General features: G+C 44.1%; 2 protein-coding genes across 5 annotated transcripts in view; one reads left to right on the top strand and one right to left on the bottom strand.

Moving 5' to 3' along the window:
* MPZL1 (myelin protein zero like 1) overlaps window positions 1–16,530 on the top strand; it is a 36,480-nt gene extending 19,950 nt beyond the window's left edge. For 2 of the 4 annotated variants that reach the window (XM_066571888.1, XM_066571887.1), the window contains 3 exons: window positions 1,302–1,434; window positions 4,723–4,828; window positions 11,351–16,530. In XM_066571888.1, coding sequence (XP_066427985.1) covers window positions 1,302–1,434; window positions 4,723–4,828; window positions 11,351–11,452 — 341 coding nt within the window. In that variant the 3' untranslated portion in view covers window positions 11,453–16,530. Of the gene's footprint in view, window positions 1–1,301; window positions 1,435–2,989; window positions 3,064–4,722; window positions 4,829–11,350 lie in introns of all 4 variants that reach the window. The other 2 variants (XM_066571889.1, XM_066571890.1) reach the window with 2 other exon arrangements.
* A 725-nt stretch (window positions 16,531–17,255) lies between these two features.
* On the bottom strand, window positions 17,256–24,363 carry MPC2 (mitochondrial pyruvate carrier 2). The gene is made up of 5 exons (XM_066571891.1): window positions 24,137–24,363; window positions 20,766–20,806; window positions 19,174–19,258; window positions 17,981–18,092; window positions 17,256–17,481 (listed from the first exon to the last, which is right to left on the bottom strand). The coding sequence occupies exons 1-5, from the start codon at window positions 24,240–24,242 to the stop codon at window positions 17,442–17,444; spliced, it is 384 nt and encodes a 127-aa protein (XP_066427988.1). The 5' UTR covers window positions 24,243–24,363; the 3' UTR covers window positions 17,256–17,441.
* Between the last annotated feature and the right edge of the window lie 467 nt (window positions 24,364–24,830).

Genomic DNA, 24,830 nt, shown 5'->3' with positions numbered 1-24,830 from the left:
TTATGTTAGTAATATATTTAACTTTGCAACTAATTCACTTTGAGCCTGTTTTGCCCTTGAAATGCTTCTCCTGGTCCTCATCTCACTCAGGAAACCTTTGTTAACTTTTTTCCTTTTCCCTTCTTTGCCCAGCTGTGGCAGGGGAGGGTGAGCGTGTGACTCTCATGGTGCCTGGTGTAGGGCCACTGTCAAACCATGACAGCTAGGTTGCCTGAAGAGTCTCCTATCCTTGGAGTTAGTCAAATCCAAAGTGGACAGAGTATTGAGCAAACTGTGCTACTTGGCCCTGCTTAATTTAAGCAGGGGGTTTGGACTAGACAATCTCGAGACTTCCCTTCCATCTCAACAATTCTATGATGATCAGATGGAGGTGTCTAAAACAGATTTTTCTATATAGGTGTAGGTTTTACCTGTTGGAGTTTTTTGCTGATTCACTTGTTTTTGGTATAAGTAGCTAGAGCAGCATAGAGTCTTGTAAGAAACCCTCTGGCCTGAGATGTTCCTTGTGTTAACCATGATGTGGGGGGAAGGAAAGGACTTTGTTTCTCATTTGTAATGGTAGTCTGTGTATTCTTTGACTTGTAGGTATTTTGTACTCATTCTCTGATTGGCTTTTGTTTCTGGCTGCTCTTTTTTGGCCTACTCTCCCCCAAAATAATATTAGGGAAAACGTGAGTAAAGCAATACTGTGTTCTTCTATATGTTTTCCTGGTATTGTACAATGATCCTGACTTAAGAAGGTTAAAAAGTAAGTCTATAAAAATGTACAGGGCTGTGTTTTGAGATGCCAGAGTCATGTATAAACACTGCTAAGGGTGATCCTGGGTAGGAGCTCTGCTGTGTGCTGCATGCTCCCTGGAGAACACCCAGCATTCAGCACTCCTAGTGGGTTAGTGATGTGCTGTGTCCCAATCTGCTTTCAAGCGTGCCTGCCTCTTCCTGTTGACCTCGCTGGGAATTGCCAGATGGCTGTAACCTGTTTTTTTCCCCCCTTCAGATACAATATGAGACAGGGTTGTGCTCATTGTCACTTGTGTTCCCTGACATGTAAAAATTTTTGGTTCAACATGAACTCTCTCCTGAAGGACGGTGACACTAAGAACACTCCTGGTGTGTGCTCTGTTGATGTTACTCTGCTGGCTGCCTGCTGCCACTGCCGCTCAGGCTGCATGCTGTAATTTCTGGGTATTCCATTAGTGCCTCCTGCTCTAAACGAACCCAGGCTCAAGGGCATTTGTGGTTTGCAGTTGTGTTGAGCAGGGATGCAGAAGAGTTGAATGTTTTCTCCCTTCTCTCCGCAGACAGCCTGCCTGCGTTCCCCATTGCCACCGTGGCAGGGATAGCCATCGGTACGGTTACGGGGCTCTCATCGCTCATCTCTATTGTCGTGTGTCTTGTCATCAGAAAGAACAACTCTAAAAAACGATACTCTGGGTAAGAGATCTCCCTCCTCACCCGTGGCTGATGTGAGGAACAGCAGCAGGGTCAGAGGGAGGGCTTAAAGGGGGGTAGGAGTTGTTTCAGCCAAGCCTTGGTAATTACAGCTAGAGATAGCTATCTATGGTCATGTGGAACTGTGATCATCTGCATTTAGTGGTTACCTCTGTACTGAGCTTGAAGAGACCTACTGACCATGAGTTGCACCTGAAAATCACTAGGTGTTGAAGTTGATCCCCAGACACAAGGATATATGCCCTCAGAGCATTTAATCCAAGACACTCCAGCTCTGATCTGTTCCCTCCAGCTCTCCTTACCCCTCCAAAGGAAAAGCACCACACATGCACTTTTAAGGAGTGCTATGTGTTGAGATTAGGACTGGATTTTTCTGTTACCAATGTCTGCCTCCTAAGCCTGGACCAAAATACTTGCCAAAACCTCCTTCATCACCACACTTGAAAGTAAGGAAGGAGTAGCCACTCTGCATCCATTCTCATTCACTGTCTGTTTTTTGTTAACTGTTACCATACCTGCAGGGTTTTTTAGTGTTAGGAGGAACACTCCAAAATGAAGCACAATTCTTTGAGTGGGCATGTGAAAAAGCAACAAGAACTGACAAAGGCAGATGAGAGTCCTGTGGTGATGAAACTTGCTGCTGGTGAAGGAGGTGCTTCCTTTTTTCTCCTCTCTAATTAGCTGGTAATTTGCTTCTCTAAGAAAGAATGAAAATTATGTATGTAGTCTTAGAAACAACCCCAAAACATACAAGTCTCTTCTGTTCTTTGCCCAACAAATATTCCTGCTTATTGCAGGTTCTTTGGGTTGCCTGTGGGATAAAAGAAAATAACTCCAAAAATAAGCTTGTGGGAATTTCCAAATTAAACTTTGCCCTGTCCTTTTCCCAGTTGGAGAGCTTAGACAAAGTGAGTTGGCTATTGCCCAATGGTAAGGCTAAATACAGCAAGGGTGGCTGCGTGTGCTCAGAATTGTGTGGAAAGCCTGGTTTTCCCTTTTCTGCATGTGTCCTTCCCCTAAGAACTGGAAAGAACCCTGCAGTGTCATGCACCAGCAGTGTGCCTGAGGTGGCCTGCTTGCCCTGCTTCCCACTGACCTGCTCTCCAGTGTCTTCCTGCTGGAGGACACATGTTGGTGCTCAGCCTGGAGCAGTAGTTCATGCACTGTGATTTCTTGTAGCAGATTAAACTACTCTCTTGGGAAAGTAATCTCTGAGGTTTAAATCCTGCTTTCACTGACCATGCCAGCTCTGCATGATGTGTAGAAAGAAACCAAGTGTGCTGTGACCCCCTCCAAACTTACGGACTGTCTTCTACACGATGCTAACCCGATGTGTGGTGGTGGAGAGAAGCACTTACTCCTAGATAACCATTCTGCCTTGAACTGAGGTGGGCTGGGGCCCTGCGTGGCATCTGGAACCCCTGCATGGCCACAGTTTCCATTCATGCTCTGACTTCGGTGTTTTTTTGTTTTGTTTTGTTTTCTTTCTGCCCTGGTGTGCTGGGATCGGATCCTGCTTACCTTCCTCTCCTTACAGAGATCCTGATATAGACGCCAGATTGGGAATGTAACAGGGCTGGGTCTTCTCTTCCAGTCCCACTAGACACCATGGTAACTAATCAAGTTGGTGGTTGCTGTTAATACCTGTGTGTGTGTACACATTTAATCTTCCTTTGCTGACTAACCAGCTAGCTCTCTACTAACATCACTGTAATTTGTGCTGGAATCTGTTGGCAAAGGGATGATGCATTTCACTGGGTGCTTGGGTTTCATTGTCTCGTGTCTGACTGGGGTGGAGTTGTTGTTTATCCCAGGTGATGTCCCTCCATCTCTTCCAGTAGCGAACTTGCCAGTGCATTGTCTAAAGCACAGGAAATTCAGAGCTCTTTCTGTGTCAAAATAAAAGTAAATTCCCTGTGAGCATTCCTCTGGCTCATACAGCTTGGGTATTGGAGAACTTGCAGGTATCTAATACTTTAGTTGCTTAAACCTGAATGATAATACTTAGACAGTGTCGATCTGAGGAGTTTTGTGAATAAAGCAATTAATGATTATATAATTTTGGTAACAGAAAGGATGCATTGTTTTTGAGACAGTCACGACCCCTTGCCATGATGGCTGGGGTAGTATCTTATTTCTAACTGCTGCATGTATGAGGAGTTAAATCTGCTATGGTAAGACCTACCAAAGGGTAAAAAATGCTTGCCCTGAGAGGAGGTGGTCTGCTTAATGTCACTGTCCTCGTTTGTTTCTGTACTCAATTTAAACACTGTCTACAAAGACTGAGAAAAAAGGATGCCCAGTGGTTAGGGGGTTGTAGCAGAGGGCACTCCTGTGACTGCTGCCCAGGAGGAGGCTACTTAACTCTCCTGGGTGCTTTGGTACAGGGAGGTAGACCTAGCACTGGGAGAGACCCATCACTGCGTTGCCCAGAAGTCACCAACTTTAAGGGCATTTGCTCTGTGGTATTAGTTTTTCTGTCACAGGCTTGTTTTCTTTTCAGTCCTGCTTTAAGCAGATGAAAAGAAGCAATCAGAGGGTGAAAACCAGCAGCCGCCTTTTAGGGGTGTTGGTTCCTACCACAAGACTGTTCTTTTGTTTGAAAATCACGATTTGCCTGATTAGATACTGAAGTAGCTATATGAGGGCACACAGCATAAATGTCCTGTGTGACTCCTAAGGTAATTGTTCCACAGACTGGTGTCTGCTGGTAGAATTATTTTGGGCTCACAGCCTAACTATAAAAGCAAGGGAACTAATGCAGAGATGGGTAGGAAGTACCTTGCTTGTGTAGAGGGAGCTGGTGGCTCTTGCAAGTGTTGGCTCTAACTAGCCCTGGTACAACACTTGCCTCAGTGACTGGCATTGTTTAGCTTCTAGTTAGAAGATAATTGCTGCTTACCACTGTTAACTGAGAAGAAAAAACATGATTTTAGAGAGCCCGAGTTGAATGGGAGTATCTAAGGAGCAGGGGTTGTGGAGGAGCTGCTGTCCTATGTTAATAGCTGCTCCTTCCAGTGAAGCTCAGAGGAAGGACAGAGAAATGTCTCGGGAGAGATGGAGAATTGTGTGTGTTTATTTCAGAGTCCATTATGTTCATTTTTTTTACTTTGGCGTAACCTGCCACATTTCATCTTGCCATCATTCGTCTTTTGTTTTTGTTTCTTTTTTTCTTTTTTTTTCTTTTTGTTTTGTTCTTTTTTGTTTTGTTTTGTTTCTCGTGTGCCTCTTGAACATTGTCGTGCAAACTCTGCTCTGCCACCTCGTCAGCTGCAGTACCTCTGAGAGCTTGATGTCTCCGGTTAAGCAAGCTCCGCAGAAGGCGCCCTCCGACACAGAGGGCCTGGTAAACAGCGTGCCCGCCAGATCACACCAGGTAAACTGCTCCTGCTGCTCCCCCAGGCAGGATTCCCCCCAGCCTGGGGCAGCTCTATGGAGAACATGCAGGCAGGGTGGGATTTGTGCATTAGGGGCTGTCTGCTGGTGAAAGCGCGTGCGCTGCACAAGGGGTGCGCAGGAAGCTGGGACTGATGAGCTCTGCTGTAGTAGGCTTGGTGCAGTTCAAAGAGCAGCATCTTTGTATTAGCTGAGATGGAGTTTTAAGCGCTTTTCATGCTAAATTATAAAAAAACACAGTTGTGTGTGACAGTGTTCACAGGGGTCTGAGGATGAGGGAAGAGACGAGGATCTAACTCTATGTTTCAGTAGGCTTGATTTATTATTTTATGATATATATTATATTAAAATGATACGAAAAGAATAGAAGAAAGGATTTCATCATAAGGCTAGCTAATAATAGAAAAAGAAGGAATAATAACAAAAGCTTTTGTCTTGGACAGAGAGTCCGAGCCAGCTGACTGTGATTGGCCATTAATTAGAAACAACTCTATGAGACCAATCACAGATCTACCTGTTACATTCCACAGCAGCACAGCAGCAGATAACCATTTTTTACATTTTGTTTTTGTGGCTTCTCAGGAGAAAAAATCCTCAGGAAAAGATTTTTCAGAAAATATCATAGCTACAGTTGTGATCTTGTGCATTAACATCCACAGGTGATAGTGAAGTGCAAGGATGGGGAGTGGTCAGTGAGTATCTTTTTAACACAGACACAGTAAATGTCTGTCAGATATGGATCACCCCATAAAGCTGCCTAGTCTGTTCTGGGATGGTAATGGGGAGGAATTTGCCTTGCATTCTCATGCTCCATGGCACGTACTTCCTTCACAAGGGGAGGAGCTAAGTGCTGACCAGTTTGCAGATGATTTGTGCTGCTAAGAACTCTCTTCTGCTGAGCCTCCCACTTTAGACTGGCTTGAAAGTGCCAGTCTTTGTGCTTGCTGCATCTGGCAAAGTTCTGCTGACTTTGAAGGGGAAAAATGGTTTTTATCCAGACTTAGCATCTCATGGGAGGGGACAGAGCGTGAGTCAGACAGGTATTCTATGCAATGGATCATTACCTGTTAGTAATACAGGATTTCCTTATTTGGAAGCTGTTTCTTCCCTCTTGATTTGAGTATTCCTTGCAATTTTCCTGTGAAGATACAGGTCCCGAGAGAGTTTAAGTTCAAAATGGACTTTTTCTTAATTAGCCACCTTTTAGCAAGCGGCTGCAGTGTAGTGTGTGCAAGTTAATATCTGGTTTGTTAATTTCTCCTGACAAAATAATGGAGATGTGTGTTAATGTATTAACACTACAGGAATAAAACAAATGTGCTAACAGTCAGCTCAGTAAAGTCTAAGCTCCTACTCTGCTGGGCTTCTAGTTTGGTTTTGAAATGCATTTTGTTCTGGGCCATGCAGTATTTCCAAAGTTTCAGCACACAGACCCACAAAGCTGCCTTCTGTCTTCAGAGATCAGTTATTCACAGAGACTATAGAATCAGGATTTAAAAACAGTCAGATTTTGATTGGACTAGGTTTTGTAACAGCACGCTGCTTACAAGGCCTGGATAAAACTTGCCTTTTCTAGATCATGGGAGATGCTTCTGGAACGGGTGAGTGAGACGAATAATTCCCACCATCTCCTCTTCAAAAAAAAATTTTTGCAAAACCAGCACACTGAGATTTATGATACAGTACCTGTTGGAGTCAACATCCATAGGTCAAAACCCCCAAAAGTTTTAGCTAATTATTGTCATGGCATGAAGGAGTACTTGCAAGTGCCCTAAGAGCTACACACAGATGCTGTTCTATGCTTGCATCCTCAAAGCAAAAATACTCCAATGTTTGGTGTGAAAACCTGCGGTGTCCTCACCTTTCCATGTCCCCAGGGTTCTGAGTCTCAGTGTGCTGGAAGGGGCAGCAGAGTAAATCTAAACTTTGTATTTTTAACTCAGAATCAGGGTGCTTTTGCCCTTCTGTAGTCACTGCAGTCTGTTTCTTCATTGACAGAGTTCTCCCTGCAGGTAAGTTGCTAAAGGAAAACACAAAGTGTGAGCACTGCTGACCTCAACTGAAAAATACTGCAAATGGCTTTTGTTTCATTCCATTTATTTTAGTTTTTAGAATTTTAATCTCTTTTGCTGGGCAAACAGAGTTTCTTTTTGTGGCAGACACTTGTAGCAGCAAGTAGTTCCTCTGCCTCCTTTTGAGCATTTGCCCCATCTTTGCAGAACAACTAAACATATTTCCTTGTCTTTACAAAGATCCACAGTGAAATCAGGGTAGATCAGATTTTGAACAGAATATTTCAACAAGTGAGGAAGCTAAATTTCATTTGATTAGACTTACACTGTTTGCTTCTAGCCATTGTTTGGTTGTTTCTTTAAGGCTTGCATCAGCATGCAAATCAACATATTTGAAATCTTTTATCACATACAAGTGTTTCTTGGTAAGAATGAGTTGTAGTATTCAAGCTTTTGAGGTGTTGTGCAGGTGAAAGGCAGATACTCATTCCTAGCAGTTCCCAGAGTGGTTGCAGGCTGTTTGCTGATTCAGGCACACTCTTGTCTCTTGGAATGCCTGGCAGTTTTAGACCAGTGGCTCCCACAATCAGTGCTGTGGTCAAACAGCAGAGGTCTGTGGTCTTCCTTGTAGCTTTTTTACAAGGTAGGGTGTGTAGGAAGTGAATTAATGCTTTGTACTTCACTGGTGGAAAAGAACTGTGAATACAAACAAAACTGCCTCTGCAAGTTAGAAACAGTAACAGAGGTGTTCGCTCTTAGAGTGGCATTTAAATGAATTGAGTGAAGTTTATTCATTTTTTAATTTATATATTAGTTCAAGAATCAGTGATTGAGTATTTGTCTGCATCACATCTCAGCTGAAAGTGCACTGAGCCTGCACTTCCTTTGTTTTGAGTACAAGTTACTCAGGTGTGGACCTTGCTTTCTGGAGTTTGCATATCTGATTCTATGAGTGTTCAGCTGCTTGAATCAGCTCTGCTTGTTTTCACTGTGCCCTCCTTCTCAGCAGGTTTGTTCTGTCCTGTCAGATTTGTCTGTGGTGGTTCTTGTCCCTGCCATCATTCTCTAGTGAGTGCTGTTCTACCAGGACAGTTATTTGTGTGGGTAAGAAATGATTTACAGTGAAGGCAAGAACTACATGGATTTCCCATATGGATGTCCTTGTTTGGATCCCAGGACCCTGAGAAGGAGCAGTTTGTAATGCCAAGAATCTTGATTGAAATTTCAGATAACTTTCCCAGAGCCTGAATCTGTGGTAGTTGCAACATCATTCAGAATCTGAGAATTTTGAATATTCTGTAGACTCCTGTTGGACCATGGTGGTCTAACTTTGTAATTCCTTTTTCTTTTTTGTAACTTACAATTAATGACTGCTGTCAAACCCTTAGCAGGTACACCTGCTCTTTTCCCTTCAATTCTGAATGGAAAAATTGCAAGGCTTCAGGAAATGCTGGTTTTATATAGCAGTGCTAGTCTGTCTTCTGGTTCTGAAGAGTCAGGATGAGCTTTCTTGGGGTTAGATGAAAGTTCTGAATTGTTTAGACAATTTTTAAAATGGCCCAGGTGATGCTTATAGTCAGCTAGAGAATCAGTTGGCAGCAAATCAAATAGATGAACACTGCAATAAATCCTTGGTCCCTCCTTTTCTCTGTATTGGCTATTTACCACTTTTTGTAGGTGACTGACAGTGAACACATTGAGACAATGATAGCTGGGTTTGGATCAGCTGATCACAGCAGTCAGTCTCTCCACAGCACTAATATGCTGCCTGCAGCATGGTGACTCTATTTAAACTGGCCAAAATCCAGTACAGTGGTAACTGATACTGAATGAACTCCACTGGTAGACAATTGACCCATCAGAATTACTTGAACAAAATTTGCAATGTCACAGTGAGTGTAGTTAGATTTATTATTTTTTATATTTTTTTAACTGATAGTGCTCTCAAGCTGAATTTATCATACCCTTGACTTCTGGCCTCAGGCAGATGAGATTTCCAAAATTGCTTGCAATTAAACTTCAGGGTTACTTTGTCTTGAAGTTTATATAGACACTGTGATCTGATTGGAATTATTAATCTCAATACAATGTTGGAGACCAGACCAACATGAATAGCAGATAAGTTTTTTTAAAAAGTGGCTGTAATGAGATTTGAAATCCAGGGTTTTCTAGGACATCAGTGTCTTTTTTTTCATTTTCTCAGTGTGTTGTTTATATTCAGGATTTTATACCTACTTGCAAGTTTTCACCCTTCAGTCAATCTTCTTCCTCTATTCTTTATTACTTTGGAAATACTTTACCCAGAAGGAATAAAATGTGGATTTGAATCACTTCTCAAAGCGAACAAGGTATTTATCAGGTATGAGCCTTGCCACTGTACTGGGGGGAAAACAGCTGTGCAGGAAGGTATCTGTGGTCCTTCAACAGCTTCATTTTCTGTACAGAAGGTCTGTTTTCATCTCTGGCTCATAATTGCTTTGGAAAATAGATAGAAATATTTTTCTGTCAGGTCTATACAAATGTTTCCTAATTTGTCAGGATTCCAAAAGTACTGGCAAGAAGGGGGTAGAGGAGTGCCAGTGAAGGCGCCTTCTTTCTGGGACATAAGGGACACCAGAACAGTGAAATGGATGAAAGGTTTTGAAGGAAAAATTGCTGAAAAAGCCACAACTAAACTAAAAGCTCTCTATTTTTAATTCCCTCCCAGTCATCCCAAGAGAACTCAGTCCCTTTGCCTCCTGCATGGGCTGTGTGGTGGTGTCATGGTTTGACGCTGGTGCAATGCTAGTGCCTTCATGAAAATACACTCTCTTTGGTTTCTGCTGTGAGATGTAACCAGGAATAAGCAAAGCAGGCCCCCACTTAGAAATAAAGAAAAGAAAACTTTATTAACTACACTACAACTATATGTAAAAAGGAACACACAGGAAAAATGAAAACCTTACAAATACACTTCCTCCTCCCCCCACCACATTTCTAATACGTCTATCTTCTAAATTTCAACTCTCTGTCTAGCACTACTCTTCAGACAATCAGTTCTTAGTTCATCAAGAGGAGAGGAGTCTTTCTTGTGCTATAAGCTTCCCCTGGGAACAGCGTTGAAACCTTGTGTGTTTCCATGTCACTCGTGGCACCGCCCAGAGAACATCTGCCACCGTGACCTCTTCCTTCCATGCCCAGTGCTCTCACCACTGAACATGGACCAGAGCTGCTTCTAGGGTCGTCTTTTAAGGATGCTTTGTCTCGTTCCAAAAAGAGCACAGTCTCACTTCTGGGACACTTGTCCCCTTCAAATTTCACTTCCTGGGGTTGAGGGGTACTAACACTGGTGCTTCTCTTTCTTCCACTTTTTTACTTTCAGGGCCAGGCTTACCTCTCCTGGCTGCATGGCTTTTCCCCTCCCCTGCCTGGCCAGCAACTGGGCCAGGGGAGGTCTGACCTGCATCTCTCGTGGAAACTTAAGAGGGCTTCTCACAGGAGTGCTCTGCTTTTAACTCCTGTGTTCTCAGAGGCGTATCCAATGTCTCCAGTGGCCACACCAGGTGCCAGTATTCAAATCTGAATACCTATTGGTGTGACTACAGCATCCCAGAAAACTCACTTCCTCTCAAACCACGACAGGTGGCAGCCCTGTGCTTGTCTCAGTTGGGGGGTTCAGCATGGGAGCTGCAGCTCTCTTGCCGTCAAGGTCCCACCTGTCTTGCTGGACCTCTCCTCCATGGAGGTTGCAGTCCTGTCCTCAGTAGCTGCAGTTGGCTTTCCCTGGGCTATGTTTTAGAGGATGTGGAGTTTAAGGAAGTGTTCACACGTTCAGCTGAAGGACAGGGCTGTAATGTCTTCCTCTGCACCCCAGCAAATATCACGAAGGTGTGAGGCCATGCCTGCCCTGTGAGCTGCTGCTGCCTGGACTGGCTTGGAGGTCAGGTAAGAATTCTGGAGTGCTGCACCATTTTAGCACTTCTGGCTCACTGCTGTGTAAGTCTTGGCCCCATCACTGGCTTGGGCAGTGACTTGAGTCACAGGGTGGCTGCAGCTTCCTTATCCAAGTGGCACAGCCATGCTGGGATTTACAGGACCTGAGTAGCAGTTGGGAAGTACACTCTACTGTTGACTGGTAACCTCTAGGACAGTTTCTCTTGAACAATATTAAATCTGGCATGCATCTGTCTAAGCCACGTGTGTTTGCTACATAGCACATAATAATTGCTGCTTTTCAGAGCAAGGGATCCTGGATTTTGCTTTCTGTGGCAGCAGGCAGGTTTGGAGGGAGCCAAGGGTGCTGTTTGGCATGCTCCTGAGAGGAGAAAGGTGGCAGACTAGAGCTCACGTGCAGCTGAGGGTTCATTCCACCTGCTTCCAAGTGCCGTTCGCAGTCATAAAAGCTGTGTGGTGTTGCTTTAGCTTTCATCTTGCTGCAGCCCCCATGGAAGCGAGGGGCAGTGTGGGCAGCTGTGAGGAAGCCTGACTGTGCCTGTTCCTTGTGTCCGCAGGGCCCAGTCATTTACGCGCAGTTAGATCACTCCGGGGGACAGCACAGCGACAAGATCAACAAGTCAGAGTCTGTGGTCTACGCCGACATTCGGAAGAACTGAGATCCTCAGCTATCCATAGGACAACACACATTCAGACTGGAATTGCTTGAGCAAGATTTGACCCAGAGAACTCTCACATGTGGCCTTTGATGCCTAGGCTAGGACCAATGCATGTGCATACAGAGGGAGAGATATATATGTATTGTGTGTAAATAGTCTATTTAATCGTACAGAAGTGAGACCAATGTTGCATGTTGAAATGCGGTAATAATTTTGCTTATAAATTGCCAATATTCTTTTTTTTTTGTATCTTGTGTGACGAGAGAGAAAGTGAAAACTCGCATCACAATTTTAAAATATTTTTATCTTGATTATTAATGGAGAAACTGGAAGATGCCTAGATTGACCTGGAGATTCTTTTTTCTTTGCTTATAGGGCTTAATTTCTTTTGTTGAAGTGACTATAAAGAAGACATTTTCATTTTATTCAGAATTCTTTATGTATACAGGGTATTTATCTTTCCTTGGTCAGATTCTCAGTACAGGCTGCCTTCTCATGTAAACTGGACCCTCTCACTTGGTCTTGTAAGCCAAATTGTGACTCCTAGCTATCAGAAATGTATGTCTTAGCAGTGTGAGTGAAGGAAACCCTTAGGCCTACCTGACCTGTGTAACGTGGGTCACAAACTGTTTACTTCTCAATGAGCCCAGCTATTCAAGCTTAGTCCTTTAAGTGGCAGGGATAGTGTTGATCTAATGAATTTTGTGAAATGGGAGTTTACCTGTGAAAACGAAAGAGAGGGTGAGTTAAAGGCATAGGAAGCTGTAGCTGTAGGTGGTTACCTCAGACTCTGTTGAACCTTTCAGTGAAATATTTCTTCCTCAAAGCTCTGTCATTTCATGTGTTAAAAAGGGCTCCGAGGGATCTGGAAGCTGTAGTACTCCCATGCCTCTCTCCCATGGCTCCATTATGCCACTGTCACCTCCTTGGAGCTGTTTTATCTGTTCTCAAAAGCCTGTAGTGGAAGCTGAACGACTGGAGGAAATCCAGGGCTCTTTGGATTTTTTGATGTGTGGTTTTTTTGTGTGACCAATATTTGCACGGAAGATGCAGATGGGCAGTTTATTTCCCTAATCTCTGCAAGTCTAGTGCTTGAATACAATTTTCCAGCCTCTTGTTTCTAGATTAACCTCCTCCTAGATTAAGGATCTCTGCTGATGAGGATTTCTTTTGCTGACCCATTGTATCCTGAAATCTGGTGCTCAAAACTAGAAGTGGCCTTCCAGCAGAGATCATCTCAAAGTGGCATATAGAAGAAGGATTTCTGTTTTGTACATCCCAATGTGGTAGTTTTGTTTTGTGTTGGTTTTTTTGGTTTGGGTTTTTTTTTTGGCAGCAAATAATTTTCAGTTTGGTCTATGGTAACCCCTTTTCTCTGATTCTTACCCATTTCCTAGTTCAGTCTGTTTCAGAATCAATCCCAGAATGGTTGAGGTTGGAGGGACCTCTGGAGATCATCCAGCCTTCCTCCAGCAGGGTCAGCCAGAAGAGGCTGACCAGCACTGTGCCCAGTTTGGAGCATCTCCACAGGTGGGACCTCTGCAGCATCTCTGGGCAACCTGCTCCAAACAAACTCACCCCACATTTGACTCTTAACACCAAGCACATGAAAAATGGTTACAGGCCCATGGTAGACCCTTTCACAACCACATTAGATAATGCTTTAATTATGACAGTGCAATTTAAATATTTATTTTGTGTACAGTGGGGGTTTTTTTCCCAAGAAAATTAGGTATGCCAACACTATTCTTTCATCAGGATCAGAAGTGAGGTTCACTGGTTTCCTGACAAAAGCTGCCTTTATTAGAAATCAGCAGCTTTATTTTTGTACACATGCACTGGGTAGATCTTAGGACATTGTCCTCAAAGCCAGAACCAGCTTCTTAAAACTGGAGCTCAGAAGGAAACCATGGATTAATTTATTCTGCCATATGTCAGTTGCTAATCCTGCAATATCTGAATTTGTGTAATTCTTCTTCCAAGACTTGGCTGGTATCAAAAAAAGGGCATGTTTCAGTTTTAAAGCATCAGTTTTCAGGTATTTGCCAAGTCTTGTAGGGAACTGAGCTGTGGCTAACTAACAACTCTGTAAATATTTTAGCATTTTATTTTTTGGCAGTAACACATACAAGATGAAAAATGGACAAAATTAATCTTCACTGGAGACTTTTAAATATCTTCTTCTACTTCATGGATTAAGCAGGGTTAAGCACTCCACATGAAGGGCTATGGTGCTTGTACCCAGTGCTGGCAGCTGACAGAGTGGGACCTACTCACCCCAGAAATGCTCAGGGGTAGTTTGTCCAACTCAAGCCTCCATCTGTTGATAAGATCCACTGCCTTGGTTGCTGCAGTGCTGATGTTGGTGACTGCAGTCAGGAAATTCTTTACTCAGAAGAAGGTGAGGCACTGGCACAGGTTGCCCAGAGAAGCTGTGGATGCCCCATTCCTGGAAGTGTTCAGGGTCTGGTTGGATGAGGGTCTGAGCAACCTGGTCTGATGGAAGGTGTCCCTGCCCATGGTGGGTGGGTTGGAACCAGATGATCTTTAAGGTCCTTCCCAGCCCAGTCCAGTGTGTGATTCTGTGGTTCTATAGGATCGAGTTGGACTTGATGATCCTGATGGGTCCCTTCCAACCCAGTATAAATTATGATTAAGATCAGGAGGAATCCTGCTGCTGCTTTCCTTATCTATCAGGCTATTACTTCCCAACATTTATTTTACACTTAATAAAACACTAATGCTTTGGATGTGGTTGATGGAGAAACTTGATTTTGATCTGCCTGTGTTCATCCCTGTGCATCACCGTCTTGCTCCCCCAACATTTTTGAGTAAGAAGGAGAATTGTGATGAATGTGGTGATCAGAAACTTGCTGCTATGAGAATATGGGGCTGGCCTTGCCTCTGAAGTCTGCTACTAATGTTTTCTTCTTTTCCTGCTGGAATGTACTGGAAAATCTGAGCACAATTCTGATGTGGTGCTAACTTTAGGAAGCACATGAATCCGGTGCTAACTTTAGGACTGATCTGGTGCTAACTTTAGGAGACACACTGGTCTGGCTGATTTTAACTGACTTGAGGAGACATCTCCTTGCATGGCTTTTGTCTAGCTACAGGTATGTTCATATTGCCTAGACTGAGGAGGAGGCTCCCTGCAAGGCTTCTTGGGTCCTCTTTATGAAGGCAGAATGAAACGTAGAAGTATTTTAAAAAACACTAAACATCCTTTTAGAAAGAAACAAAAGTCTTCTCCCAGGAATGGCAGAAATCTGTGAATCCCACTCCAGTGCCAAGGCTGTTGATTTTTTTTAATTTTTTTTTTTGGTCATGGAAAAGTGAGCAATATTATTATTAAGTAATGTATTCATGCTGAAGTCAGAAGAACTTCAGGCATTGTGAGACAACACTCGTGAGCTTTCTGTTCCTCAGGTTATCTGAGATGGTTTAATGATATAACCTGTGCTGAAGAAAGGGACTGATGCTGAGTTGGCTTACTTAGTAAAGTCTCAGGAGACAGAGGACGTCTCTTCCTTGATGGGTAGAGCATGCAGAGATTTCAGACAAGGTCTGGTTCTGCTGTTCTGGTGACCAGAAGTTGAACTGATTGCTCTGCTGTTTCTGTTCTCTTAATTCTCTGATGCTGTTCCTTGCAGGAGGAAAAGAACAGCTTGGATTTTGAGGAACATGAAGGGTGTTGTCCTTGTCCTGTTGTTGCATTGCTGCCAACTCTTTTTAGGATCATCTATTTTCAAAACAAGGGCTGTGTGCCAGGTTTGCAGCAGCCCAGAGGAGGAGCAGGCACCTCTCTTGAGGCAGTAGCCAGTGACTAAAAGAGGTAGGGGGGTCATTGCTCCTGGATAGTGGACATGGGAGGGCCTGTGTGATGACAGACTTGCAATAAATTCTCTCTTATTCATCATGCAAACAAAGCTGGGATCAGTCTGAAATCTTCTTAATTTTTGATTACTATAATGAATTTCAAGAGGACTACAAATAAGGTATGAAGCTAAGTAAATTGGTAGCTGTACTCAGTCCATCAGGTTTCCATGGCCCCTTTTGACTTCAGCAGTGTTTCTGTGAGGAAGATGCTCATCATGTTCACAAAATGTTAGCATTAAGAGCCTTTACAGTGGGGCAGATATGTCTCTGCAACTCATTGCCTGATGTGTCATTTATAACTGGAGACCTGTAGGGTTTTGTTTTCTCTCAAAGCTTTAGTAGTATTTCAGTTTGTGACAAGAGCTGTAATTAGGTTTTTAAACTTTTTAAACCTGTGAGAACTGTCTAGGTAACCATCTGTCTTATAACTGCAGTAAAGGTGTGCATCCAACTTAAAAGCTGCATCACCTTAGAGTGGATTCATTGAGATCAGGTATGGAGTTTTTGATTTGTGACCAGAACACCTTCACTCTGTATTGGAATCTTGTCTTGGAATTCTACATCAGTAGTGTATCTGCCAAGGACCTCAAATACAAAAAGTTATTGTATCAGAGGTGATGGAAATACTTCCTCAGTAAAACCACCAAGAGAGAAGGTGGGTGGGACTTCTGGGCTGTGGCCCACACCTCTGCAGTGTAACATTTTTATATGGGAGACTACAAAATCATATTAACAAGGCTCAGCAATTATTCTCTTTAGGTTTCTCTTTCCCTTCTCTTCACTGCCCTAAAGCTAATAAGCCCTTTCATTTACAGGTATTTTTGCACTCTAAAATATAAGTTCAATGCCTTTGGAGATCAGTGTGCTGTGCAATGTTTTCTGTCTCCCTGCCATGCCAACTGTTCTTATGTGGTAAATGTAATTGAAAACATAGACTGGGTACTTTTCTTTTATAAACCTCTGTCCTGGAGGTGTGCAAGACAACAAACACCTGTAAGACAGGTGTATAATCTGTGTGAGGGAGCTAGATATGCATTGCATGGCCTGATTACATGAAGAGCCAGTGTACCAACTGTTAGTGCTTTTGCTTTTTCAGATTCATCTGGAAACAGTTATCTTGGATATTTTTTCTTGAATGGACTTTAATGTTTTCTATTGTAATCTTGTGAATATTTTAATACACTTTTTTTTTCCCATTACTGGTTTGCTGGATGAGTCTTACCTGGCTGGGGACTGGGAAGGGAGGGGGGACTGGAATACACCACCTCTCTTCCTAGCAGTGTTCTTCTTCAGTCACTGTGTCCACTTGGTGACCAGCACAGCTGGAGAATTTGCCATTTGAGACCCTGGGACCAAGGACCAAGCCACAAGGACCAAGACATGCCAGTGGAACTGTGGCAGAGCAGAGAACTGACTTCATGGTGGGACAGCCTTTGAAAAAGGGGAGCTGACAGACTCATCAGAACCTACCTTGCCTCAGTTATCTTTTCCCCTGCATGTGAATTCCTGAGTCTAAGTGTGGTGCTTCAACAACCCCATCTTCTGCCTGGAGTTGTGAAGGAAGCTAAAACACCAGAGGCACATTTGTTTGCTGTCCTTTTTTTCAGGACAGTGGTGACTGGGGAACAAATGAAGACACACACAGCTGAAGCTGGAACAAATATCCTTATGCTACCAGGGAAGGAAGAGCATCAGGAAATGAAATGCAAATGCTACTGTTGGTTACTGAAATACGGCAAACCCCCAACCGGGTGGTTTTCTGACTGTGACAGGAAAGGTCACTTCAGTCTGAGGCTCTGGCTGTCACCTGTACTGTGTCGCTCTCAGCACTGCTCAGTGGAGTCAGATAAGGTGAGGCTCAGCAACTCTTTTTAGACAAAATCCAGCCAGTTTCTTTAAAGAGACAATGCAAGACAATTCTGCCTTCATTTTAAAAGGTTGCCCTTTATTTGTGTGGAGATACTTGGTTATTTGCACTTAGAAAACACTTGCTCTCTTTATTTTCCTCTTTTATTTTCTCAGAGAAAAAAACATTAAAATTAGTGAAGCTAAGTCCCATGGGGATGGGTTTGTGCGTTGCTAGATTTGACCTGTTGGGTTAAGCATCTCTTTATTGCACTTGCTTTTGTGCTTTTAGCTCCTGATTATACCTATAGGAATAAAAAAGAAAGAGCACAGGCTAAGAATAGAATAGAACACCAGTTACAATAACAGTGTTGTCCTAGCAATCTGTTCACCAGAGGAGGTTTAAAATTACAATGGACTTGAGGGTGGAAACTCAGGATAGGATATCTTAATTCTTGTAGGAAGTTCCAAAGTAGCTAAGTTTGCCACAGTCCTGGCCAGTACTGAAGCCAGAAAACTCCCAAAATTTCCTTCAAGAAACAATTTTTTTGAAAAATGCTGCTCTGCTTAAAAGCCCTTTGATCCAGCTGGAACTGACCAAGATTCAATGCTGCTCTAGCTAGACTGAAAATATTTACAGCTTCACTCCAACTTAACTGTAAAACTAACAATGTAGCAAAACCCATCTGTAACATTTCATAAATGGTTCAGTTCCTCTTGCCTGTTGCACTGACAGAGAGGCTGGCAGCCTTTATAAATTCCTGGTTAATGCTAAGCTGTACTTGTACCCTTGTTAATGCATACCTCCATATTCGGAAAAGCTGGGAACCACCAGCACAGCCAACAAAGAAGTTCACAGCAAACAGACTCCAGTTTTTAGGGATAATCACCAGGGAGTACCTTGACCAAATAAGGCCTGTTGAAAACAATGGAAAGTTTAAAGATATTTCAAATTAAATAATCAGATATTTCCCTATGTTTGGAGGCAGATTCATAGGCCAGTTGAAGTAAACAAATTTCATAACTTCTAACATGTTAGACAACTGCATTGCTTATAACTAGCTTTTTCTCAGTGAAGAGTGCCAGTGGGACATCTACAGGTATGTACTACATTTTTCTGAAATAGCTACAGTAAGGTAGGTCATAGTCTGAATATCAAAGATCCTCTATAGTCTACAGCAGCCTAGACCTTAATTCTCCAAAACAGTTGCAGGGTAATGGTATTTTGCTGTATATCCAGCTTGCTGCACTACATTGGAGATTATGCAAAGCTTGTGCAAAATGCACAGGACTGCATCAGATATCAGTCTGGAGAACCCTTTTAGACAGGAAAAGCACTGGAAAAAAAGCTGCCCAGGGAAGTGGTGCAGAAGCATCCCTGGAGGTGTTTATAAGAAGCGTAGTTGTGTCACTTAGAGACACATTTTAGTGGTGGACTTGGAAGTGCTGGGTTAATGGTTGGACTCTATGATCTTAAAAGTCTTTTCCAACCTAAATGATTCTAGGATTACAGAATATTGTTTCTGCCAGTGTGAGAATTCTTGGCAGACAGCAGTGCAGTAGTCCATGTCTACTGCTTCCAACTTCTTGGAACACTTGGAAATTGTTTCCATTTATGTTAGTGTAATTACATTACCATTCTTAAATCCTTTAAAGTCTGTTCTAAAAAAGTCACTGTATCCTGGACTGATTTCAAAATTACTTGATCTGAAGGAAAAGAGGTCACTCACTGCAGTGAATGGTTTCATGGTAACTTAGGGGATGACACTCATGCCTACCTCGTAGCAACTTGTGCTGTACAATTCCAAATTAAGACAGGTGTAGAAAACTCTTACATAATTACAGGATGCTTACTGATTGAATAACAAGTAGAGGTCTGTCCTAGAATCAGCAACAGCAATAGTGACAGCTAACATGTTCAAATTAAGGCTTTCAGTGGAAATGTATTAGTACTGATGGAAGATCCTGTGTGAAAACAGAGAGTAAGGGTGGCTTACCTGTGGCCATGAGTACTGCAGACTGTGCTGTGCTGAGCTTCTCTGCTGGCCTGGCCATGTCAGCCAGTCCAGCCCCCACCAAGCCCTGCAAAGAGAAATTCAGTGAGCACCAGTCTGGGACTCCTGTAACAGATGAAGAGCTTTACAAGGGGAAGCTGCTTCACAGCTCAGTGCTTATCCTACTGCATTATGCAGGAGATGGGATGCATTCTGTGAGCAATTAGACTCTGGGAGACACCATCCATTTCCAGTCCTTTGTGGTAGGAAAAAGAACACAGTTATGGCAGCTACAACTGTGTGGCAATAAAATCCCAGGCACTGGCAGTTTTGTATTGACTCAAGAACAAGGTTAATTTGAACATAGCTGCTTGAAAGCAGCTGAAAAAATCCACCCTTGTTTTCATGCAACAAGTAGAGGCTTATCTAAATAAGGGCCTTCTTTCCACAGGTCAGGCTAAGATACTGGTGGTAAACTTCACCATATATAGTCTTCACTCAGCTTCATCTGAGGGGGTAAAAGTGCTTTTTTTAAAATATAATTTCAGTAGTACTAGAAAATGTGCAGGCAAATTGAGGCATGGCTTGGCTGATCTGCTTGACATTAGCTGCAAACACTGCTTGCTTTGTTTGTTGTGTTATTGCCCTCTACTGGAAATACAATTTCATGTTCCCTTTACACCAGCTCACAAAAAAACCCAAACAAAACCCCTAAGAAAGACAGTCCTGACGCTTTCACCCAGGACTCCTTGGGCACAGAAGAGCTGCCTGTGTGCTCAGGCTCAGGAGGGCGTTTCCAGGGAGAACCTCTGAGGAAGGGGAAGGTTAACCATGGCTCCTGCAGCTCCAGTTCAGACACTGACAAAGAAACCAAGCTGTAGCTTAGAGCACAATGTTGCCTGTGGCCTGCAAAACGCTGGGCTTCACAATGGCAAAGTTACAAAGCAGCTGGCAGTGGTAAGAGCAGGTTACATCCTTGCTATCAAAGAAGATCAAACCCTCATGGGTTTGGAGAGCTCTTGTTTTATCTGTATCAATGCAACACCTCAGAAGAGCACAGTGAATTAGGAGGTGGCATTTGCATCACCTGGGCACAAACAAAGCCCAGGGCTGCAGGCAGTGGGAAGCAGAAGCTCACAGGAGGCAGAGAACCACTGACAGCCACAATGGCAGCTGCCTTTGTCTTTTAGGTCAAGACTACCTTGTGCTCTGACATGCTTCAAGCTATGAGCCTTAGGAATTGGCTTCCTTAAGATACTTCTCAAATTCCTTAATCTCAGAAGAGACACATGCTTTATGAGTTTGCATCATGCCCACCTTGAGCAACAGCTGGTGTTTCACAAGAGAAAGCCTTTGTGAAACCCAGTGAAAAGCACAATTCTTCCACAAAGCATTTTCCCCACGCTGTATATCCCCTTCGGTTTGTGCTCTCTGTTATTAAGGCTAATTTTCTGCCTCCCCAGATATTAAGAATTAGAGTCTCTAATCTTTGTGCAGGTTTCCAGTAACTGCTGGGAAACTCTTGCTTGCTCAGTGTGTTGCTGCAGATTGCCCTGGGCTTGACACCCAGACACCAGCTGGCATCTTGTACTTACCCATTTCATAACAGGTGCCCAGAAAAACACTGTTTTGGGACCTGAGGGAGGATGGGAGAAAAGAAGTTAAATTATTTAGTAAATGTGGCTGTTTTAATACCTGCAGTAAGTTTATATTGGTTTATTTTGGTTTTTCTTTTTTTTTTTAATAATGAATTGTTTATATTGGTATTTTCTACTACTGTACATTAGCTCTGGCACCTAATACTCATAATTCATCAACCCAATGCATCAACCTTCAGTTGTGTAATCACTCCATACATTTCTGCAACAGCTGGATAGGATTTTGTATGTCCATGTTTAAGCAATTGAGGACACCAGAGCAGGCAAAATGCATTTATAATTGAAAGAGTTAGGAAAAGGCCTAGGAACAGGGAAAGCACCCCAAAAATCTACCAGTAGGCAAAGGAGGATTATGGGGAAGAGGATGAAATCTCAAGAAGGATGGGAGAAAAATCCAATGGCATGGGGACCTGGGGAAAAAACAACTCTCTTATGAATACATATAATTTCCAGTGGTGCTAAAATAGCCAGTGGTTGGTTAAAGAAAGCCCTGCAAAGCCACACCTACAGCTATGCCAGAAATCATTAATCTGGGACTTCTGCTCCAAGCCTTTAATGAGAGACCACAATCCAAAGTATCATCCCCCTGTGAAACAGTCAGGACACTGTTCTAATTTTATCACAAAAAATTAATGTTTAGGTCACTGGTCACTGCTCAGCACTCTGATAACATGCAAGATGAAGCCAAGTTTTCACTGTAATATATTACATAGGAGTAACCACCAGAACTTTGGTTGCCTGCTTTTTATGAGAGTTATTTCTTCACTAATAATTCAGCCTTTAAAATACTTGCACTAACTACTTGTACTTCCAGTTTTAACCACCCTCAAGTTTAAAACTACAACTTGGGAAACAAAAACTGGCTTGGCAGCTTTGCATAAAGCCCTTTTTAACCCACCCTGCTTGTGAGCAAGTTTCAAATTGCATTTAATAACTACAAGCACATTACCTTTTGTCTAATATTGTTGAATATTAGATAACAGCAGCTTAATGTTCATCCTTTAAAGATACAAACTTCAGCTGCTGTTCTCTTAGGCACTTATTTGGTGTGTCAGTATCAGGCTGCAAATTCAGCTTGTTATTAATAAATCAGTCTTACAGAGTAGCTTTAATTACTAACATTTATCTTATTCTAAAACACAAACTCAGATTTGGAGTACTAGAGGATGTGGGGTGAGTATAAATTATTAAACTGACATTCCCTAAACAGCTAGTAAAGTTTTCAAGAAGACTGACATTAATTTTTATTACTAATAGAAAACTCGAACATTTCAAACTGCTGACTGCAGAACTAAGAAACGGCTGGAGACAGGGAAGGTACCAAGCCAAGTTTGTAATCAGGTAAGACTGTCAAACACCTCTCCTTGGAGGCACTCCAGCAAGCACCCAGCCTGGCTGAGTTCTTCCCAGCTCCTGACATCCAGAATTTTTCAAGGATGAATACAACAGCAGCACATGAGAGCAGGGGGACACTAGAGGCTAATTTAGATATCATGTGTGTGACCAGCTTATAGAATGTATGACTTCTATTAAATATAAGAAGTCTTTGTGCTGAAAACTTGAGTTTAGTCAGGCAAAGTGAACCAGAGAGGCCAAAGGGGAGGGAGCACAAGCTCAGCCCTTGCTTTCCCATGGCAGCCTGGGGAGTTGGTGTGCCAGGCCCTCCACTGTCCTCCAGCAATGCCAGCCACAGAAACAGTTTGTAACAGGCACCAATTATTTTGCTGGAAGCTTTCTTTATGCCAGAAAGTGCTTCATGCCTCACAAGTGATTTATAATTTCATGACAATGATGCTTATATTCCTGAATTAGACTAGAGATTTAGATGTCACTGGAGATAATAGAAAGCCTTTAATTTTTAACCCACTTTTTTTTTTCTGCAGTCAGAGTGACATCTATTGCATAACTTTCTCACAGACACACCTTCAAGGCTAAAATAAAAGTTGCAGGGTCTCAGTTTCTATACTTGCTTGTGCTGTGACTTTTCTCACTTATACCATCAGTAATAGATTATGACAGATATGTGTGTGTGTATATAACATACAAATATACACAGAATCCCTAAAAATGGATTTATTAATTACAACATTATGGTGATGACTAAAAGCAGCCCACAGGCACTGCAAGAGAACCTGCAAAACCTTCTCCAATTCCCACTACAGCTCTGTTGAAGAAGGAACATGGATGTTCCCAGTACCTGCTGTGCCTTGCATCCACTAAGAGCATCTGGAAGCTGCCACATTTCCCACCAGTGGAATGTGTCTCTCAGTGTTGGACATATTGTCTCTTTATATATAAAAACAATACGTTAATGTTAAATACATTGGTCAAGTGAATTCAGTACAAATCAAACATTCTGAGAACTGCACTTTTCACTCTTTGTGATTCCTTTAGAGCAACGATTTTCCTTCCAAGAAAGGGCCATTGTAAGAGGATAGAGCAACTGACTGCAAACCAAAGTCCACTTTTACAGGGCATATTCCTGGTAGGTGAAGAGTCAAGGATGTTGTGACACTGACACAGAGCAGTGGGGACAGAGCCTATGGAATGCCAGGATTTTATCGGGAGCTCGTTTTAACAACCGACGCAATTTGTTTACATGACAAACACCACGTAGATGGCTCTGAATGAGATCGCTTTACAGGAGGTTTCTCCCTAATACCGCAAACCCCCACGGAAAGGTAAACTGTAGGTCAGGTGAGGGGAGCTCCTTCTTTACCCACGGCAGTCCTCCAGCAAAAGGGCACGAGTTGCCTTTGGTAGAAGCTGGGATTCAGCAGAAAGGAAATAAAACCAAAAGCTGCCTGAGTTACCAGGACACATTTAAAGATCAGAAACCCTGGCAGCATCCAGGGCCAGGCTGGATGGGCTCTGAGTAGCCTGCTCTGGTGGAAGGTGTGGAAGTGGATGATCTTTAATATCCCTTCCAACCCAAACCATTCCACTATTCTATGATTTTTCCAGCACATCCTCTTGAAAGAATCGGCTGCCGAGGCCTCCAGGCCCCTTTAAACCCATGACATCCCCCGGGCCAGGCTCTGGCATCCCACGCGATCCCTGGATCCACGCCACGGTACCGCGACAGCGACAGCAGCGCATCCCTCCCGGAACCGCCCGATTATCCCATTCTCCCTTCGCACACACAATCAATTCCCCGTTACGGAGCAGGACTGCGCTCCAGGGCCCCTTTCCCGCTCCTACCCGCGTTACTGCGGCCTCGATCCCGCCCCGCACCCGTACGGAACGCATCCCCCGCTCCGCCCTTCCCGCCGCTCCAACCGGGGGCCAAGGTGACCCTCGCCCATTACCCGCCGGGTGGTTGTAGAAGGGCCGGAACCGCGGCGGCAGCATGAGCTCGATGCGGTCGAGCATCCGGTGATAGGAGGCGCGGAGTCCCGCGGCGGCGGCGGCCATGGCGAGGGACGGGGCGAGCGGGCTCCGAGCGGGGAGCGAGGGGCGAGCGGGCACCGAGCGGGGGCCGCGTCCCGTCCGGGCGTCCTTCCTCCGCCCCGGTCCCGCCCCCCGGGCCTGCCCACCGCCAGCCCGCGCTCTGATTGGCCATCGCCGCAGGGGCGGGGCGGGGCGGATTGCTGTGCGCGGCGCTATTGGCTGAGCGCGCTGGCCCGGGCACCTGGGGAGAGCTGGCGCGCCCGCCGCCCTCGCAAGGGCAAGGCGCCCGGCTCGGAGATGGCCGCCTCCGCTTCGCTCTCCCCTCAAGATGGCCGCCGCGGGGAACGCTGCGCTGCGAGTAATGCGCCCAAACCCAAGATGGCCGCTTTGCGGCTTCACAGCGCTTCACTGGACAGGGCGGGTCTGTTCCCGGCGGAGCCCAGCGCCCTGACGCCGCCGCCCACGCCCACGACGCGCCCTCCCCTCAGTCGAGGCGGGCGACGTCACCGGCTCGCGCGAGACGCGCATTAATCTCGGGCCCCCCGTGCCCCCCCTTCCGCCCGGTGGGCGTGGCCCCCATCGCGGCCGGGGGGGCGTGGCCACGCGCGCGGT

The sequence above is a fragment of the Molothrus aeneus genome, chromosome 2, assembly GCF_037042795.1.
Source record: "Molothrus aeneus isolate 106 chromosome 2, BPBGC_Maene_1.0, whole genome shotgun sequence".
Classification (NCBI taxonomy): domain Eukaryota; kingdom Metazoa; phylum Chordata; class Aves; order Passeriformes; family Icteridae; genus Molothrus; species Molothrus aeneus.
This window is presented reverse-complemented; position numbering and strand designations above follow the sequence as displayed.

What these genes read in the sequence shown, in the direction of transcription:
- MPC2 (XM_066571891.1), bottom strand. Translation starts at nt 24,242, where the DNA reads ATGGCCGCCGCCGCCGCGGGACTCCGCGCCTCCTATCACCGGATGCTC. An exon ending in TGCAGTACTCATGGCCACAG is followed by an intron (nt 18,093 to 19,173) that starts GTAAGCCACCCT and finishes TGTTTTCAACAG; the next exon opens with GCCTTATTTGGTCAAGGTAC. An exon ending in CAGCTTTTCCGAATATGGAG is followed by an intron (nt 17,482 to 17,980) that starts GTATGCATTAAC and finishes TTATTCCTATAG; the next exon opens with GTATAATCAGGAGCTAAAAG.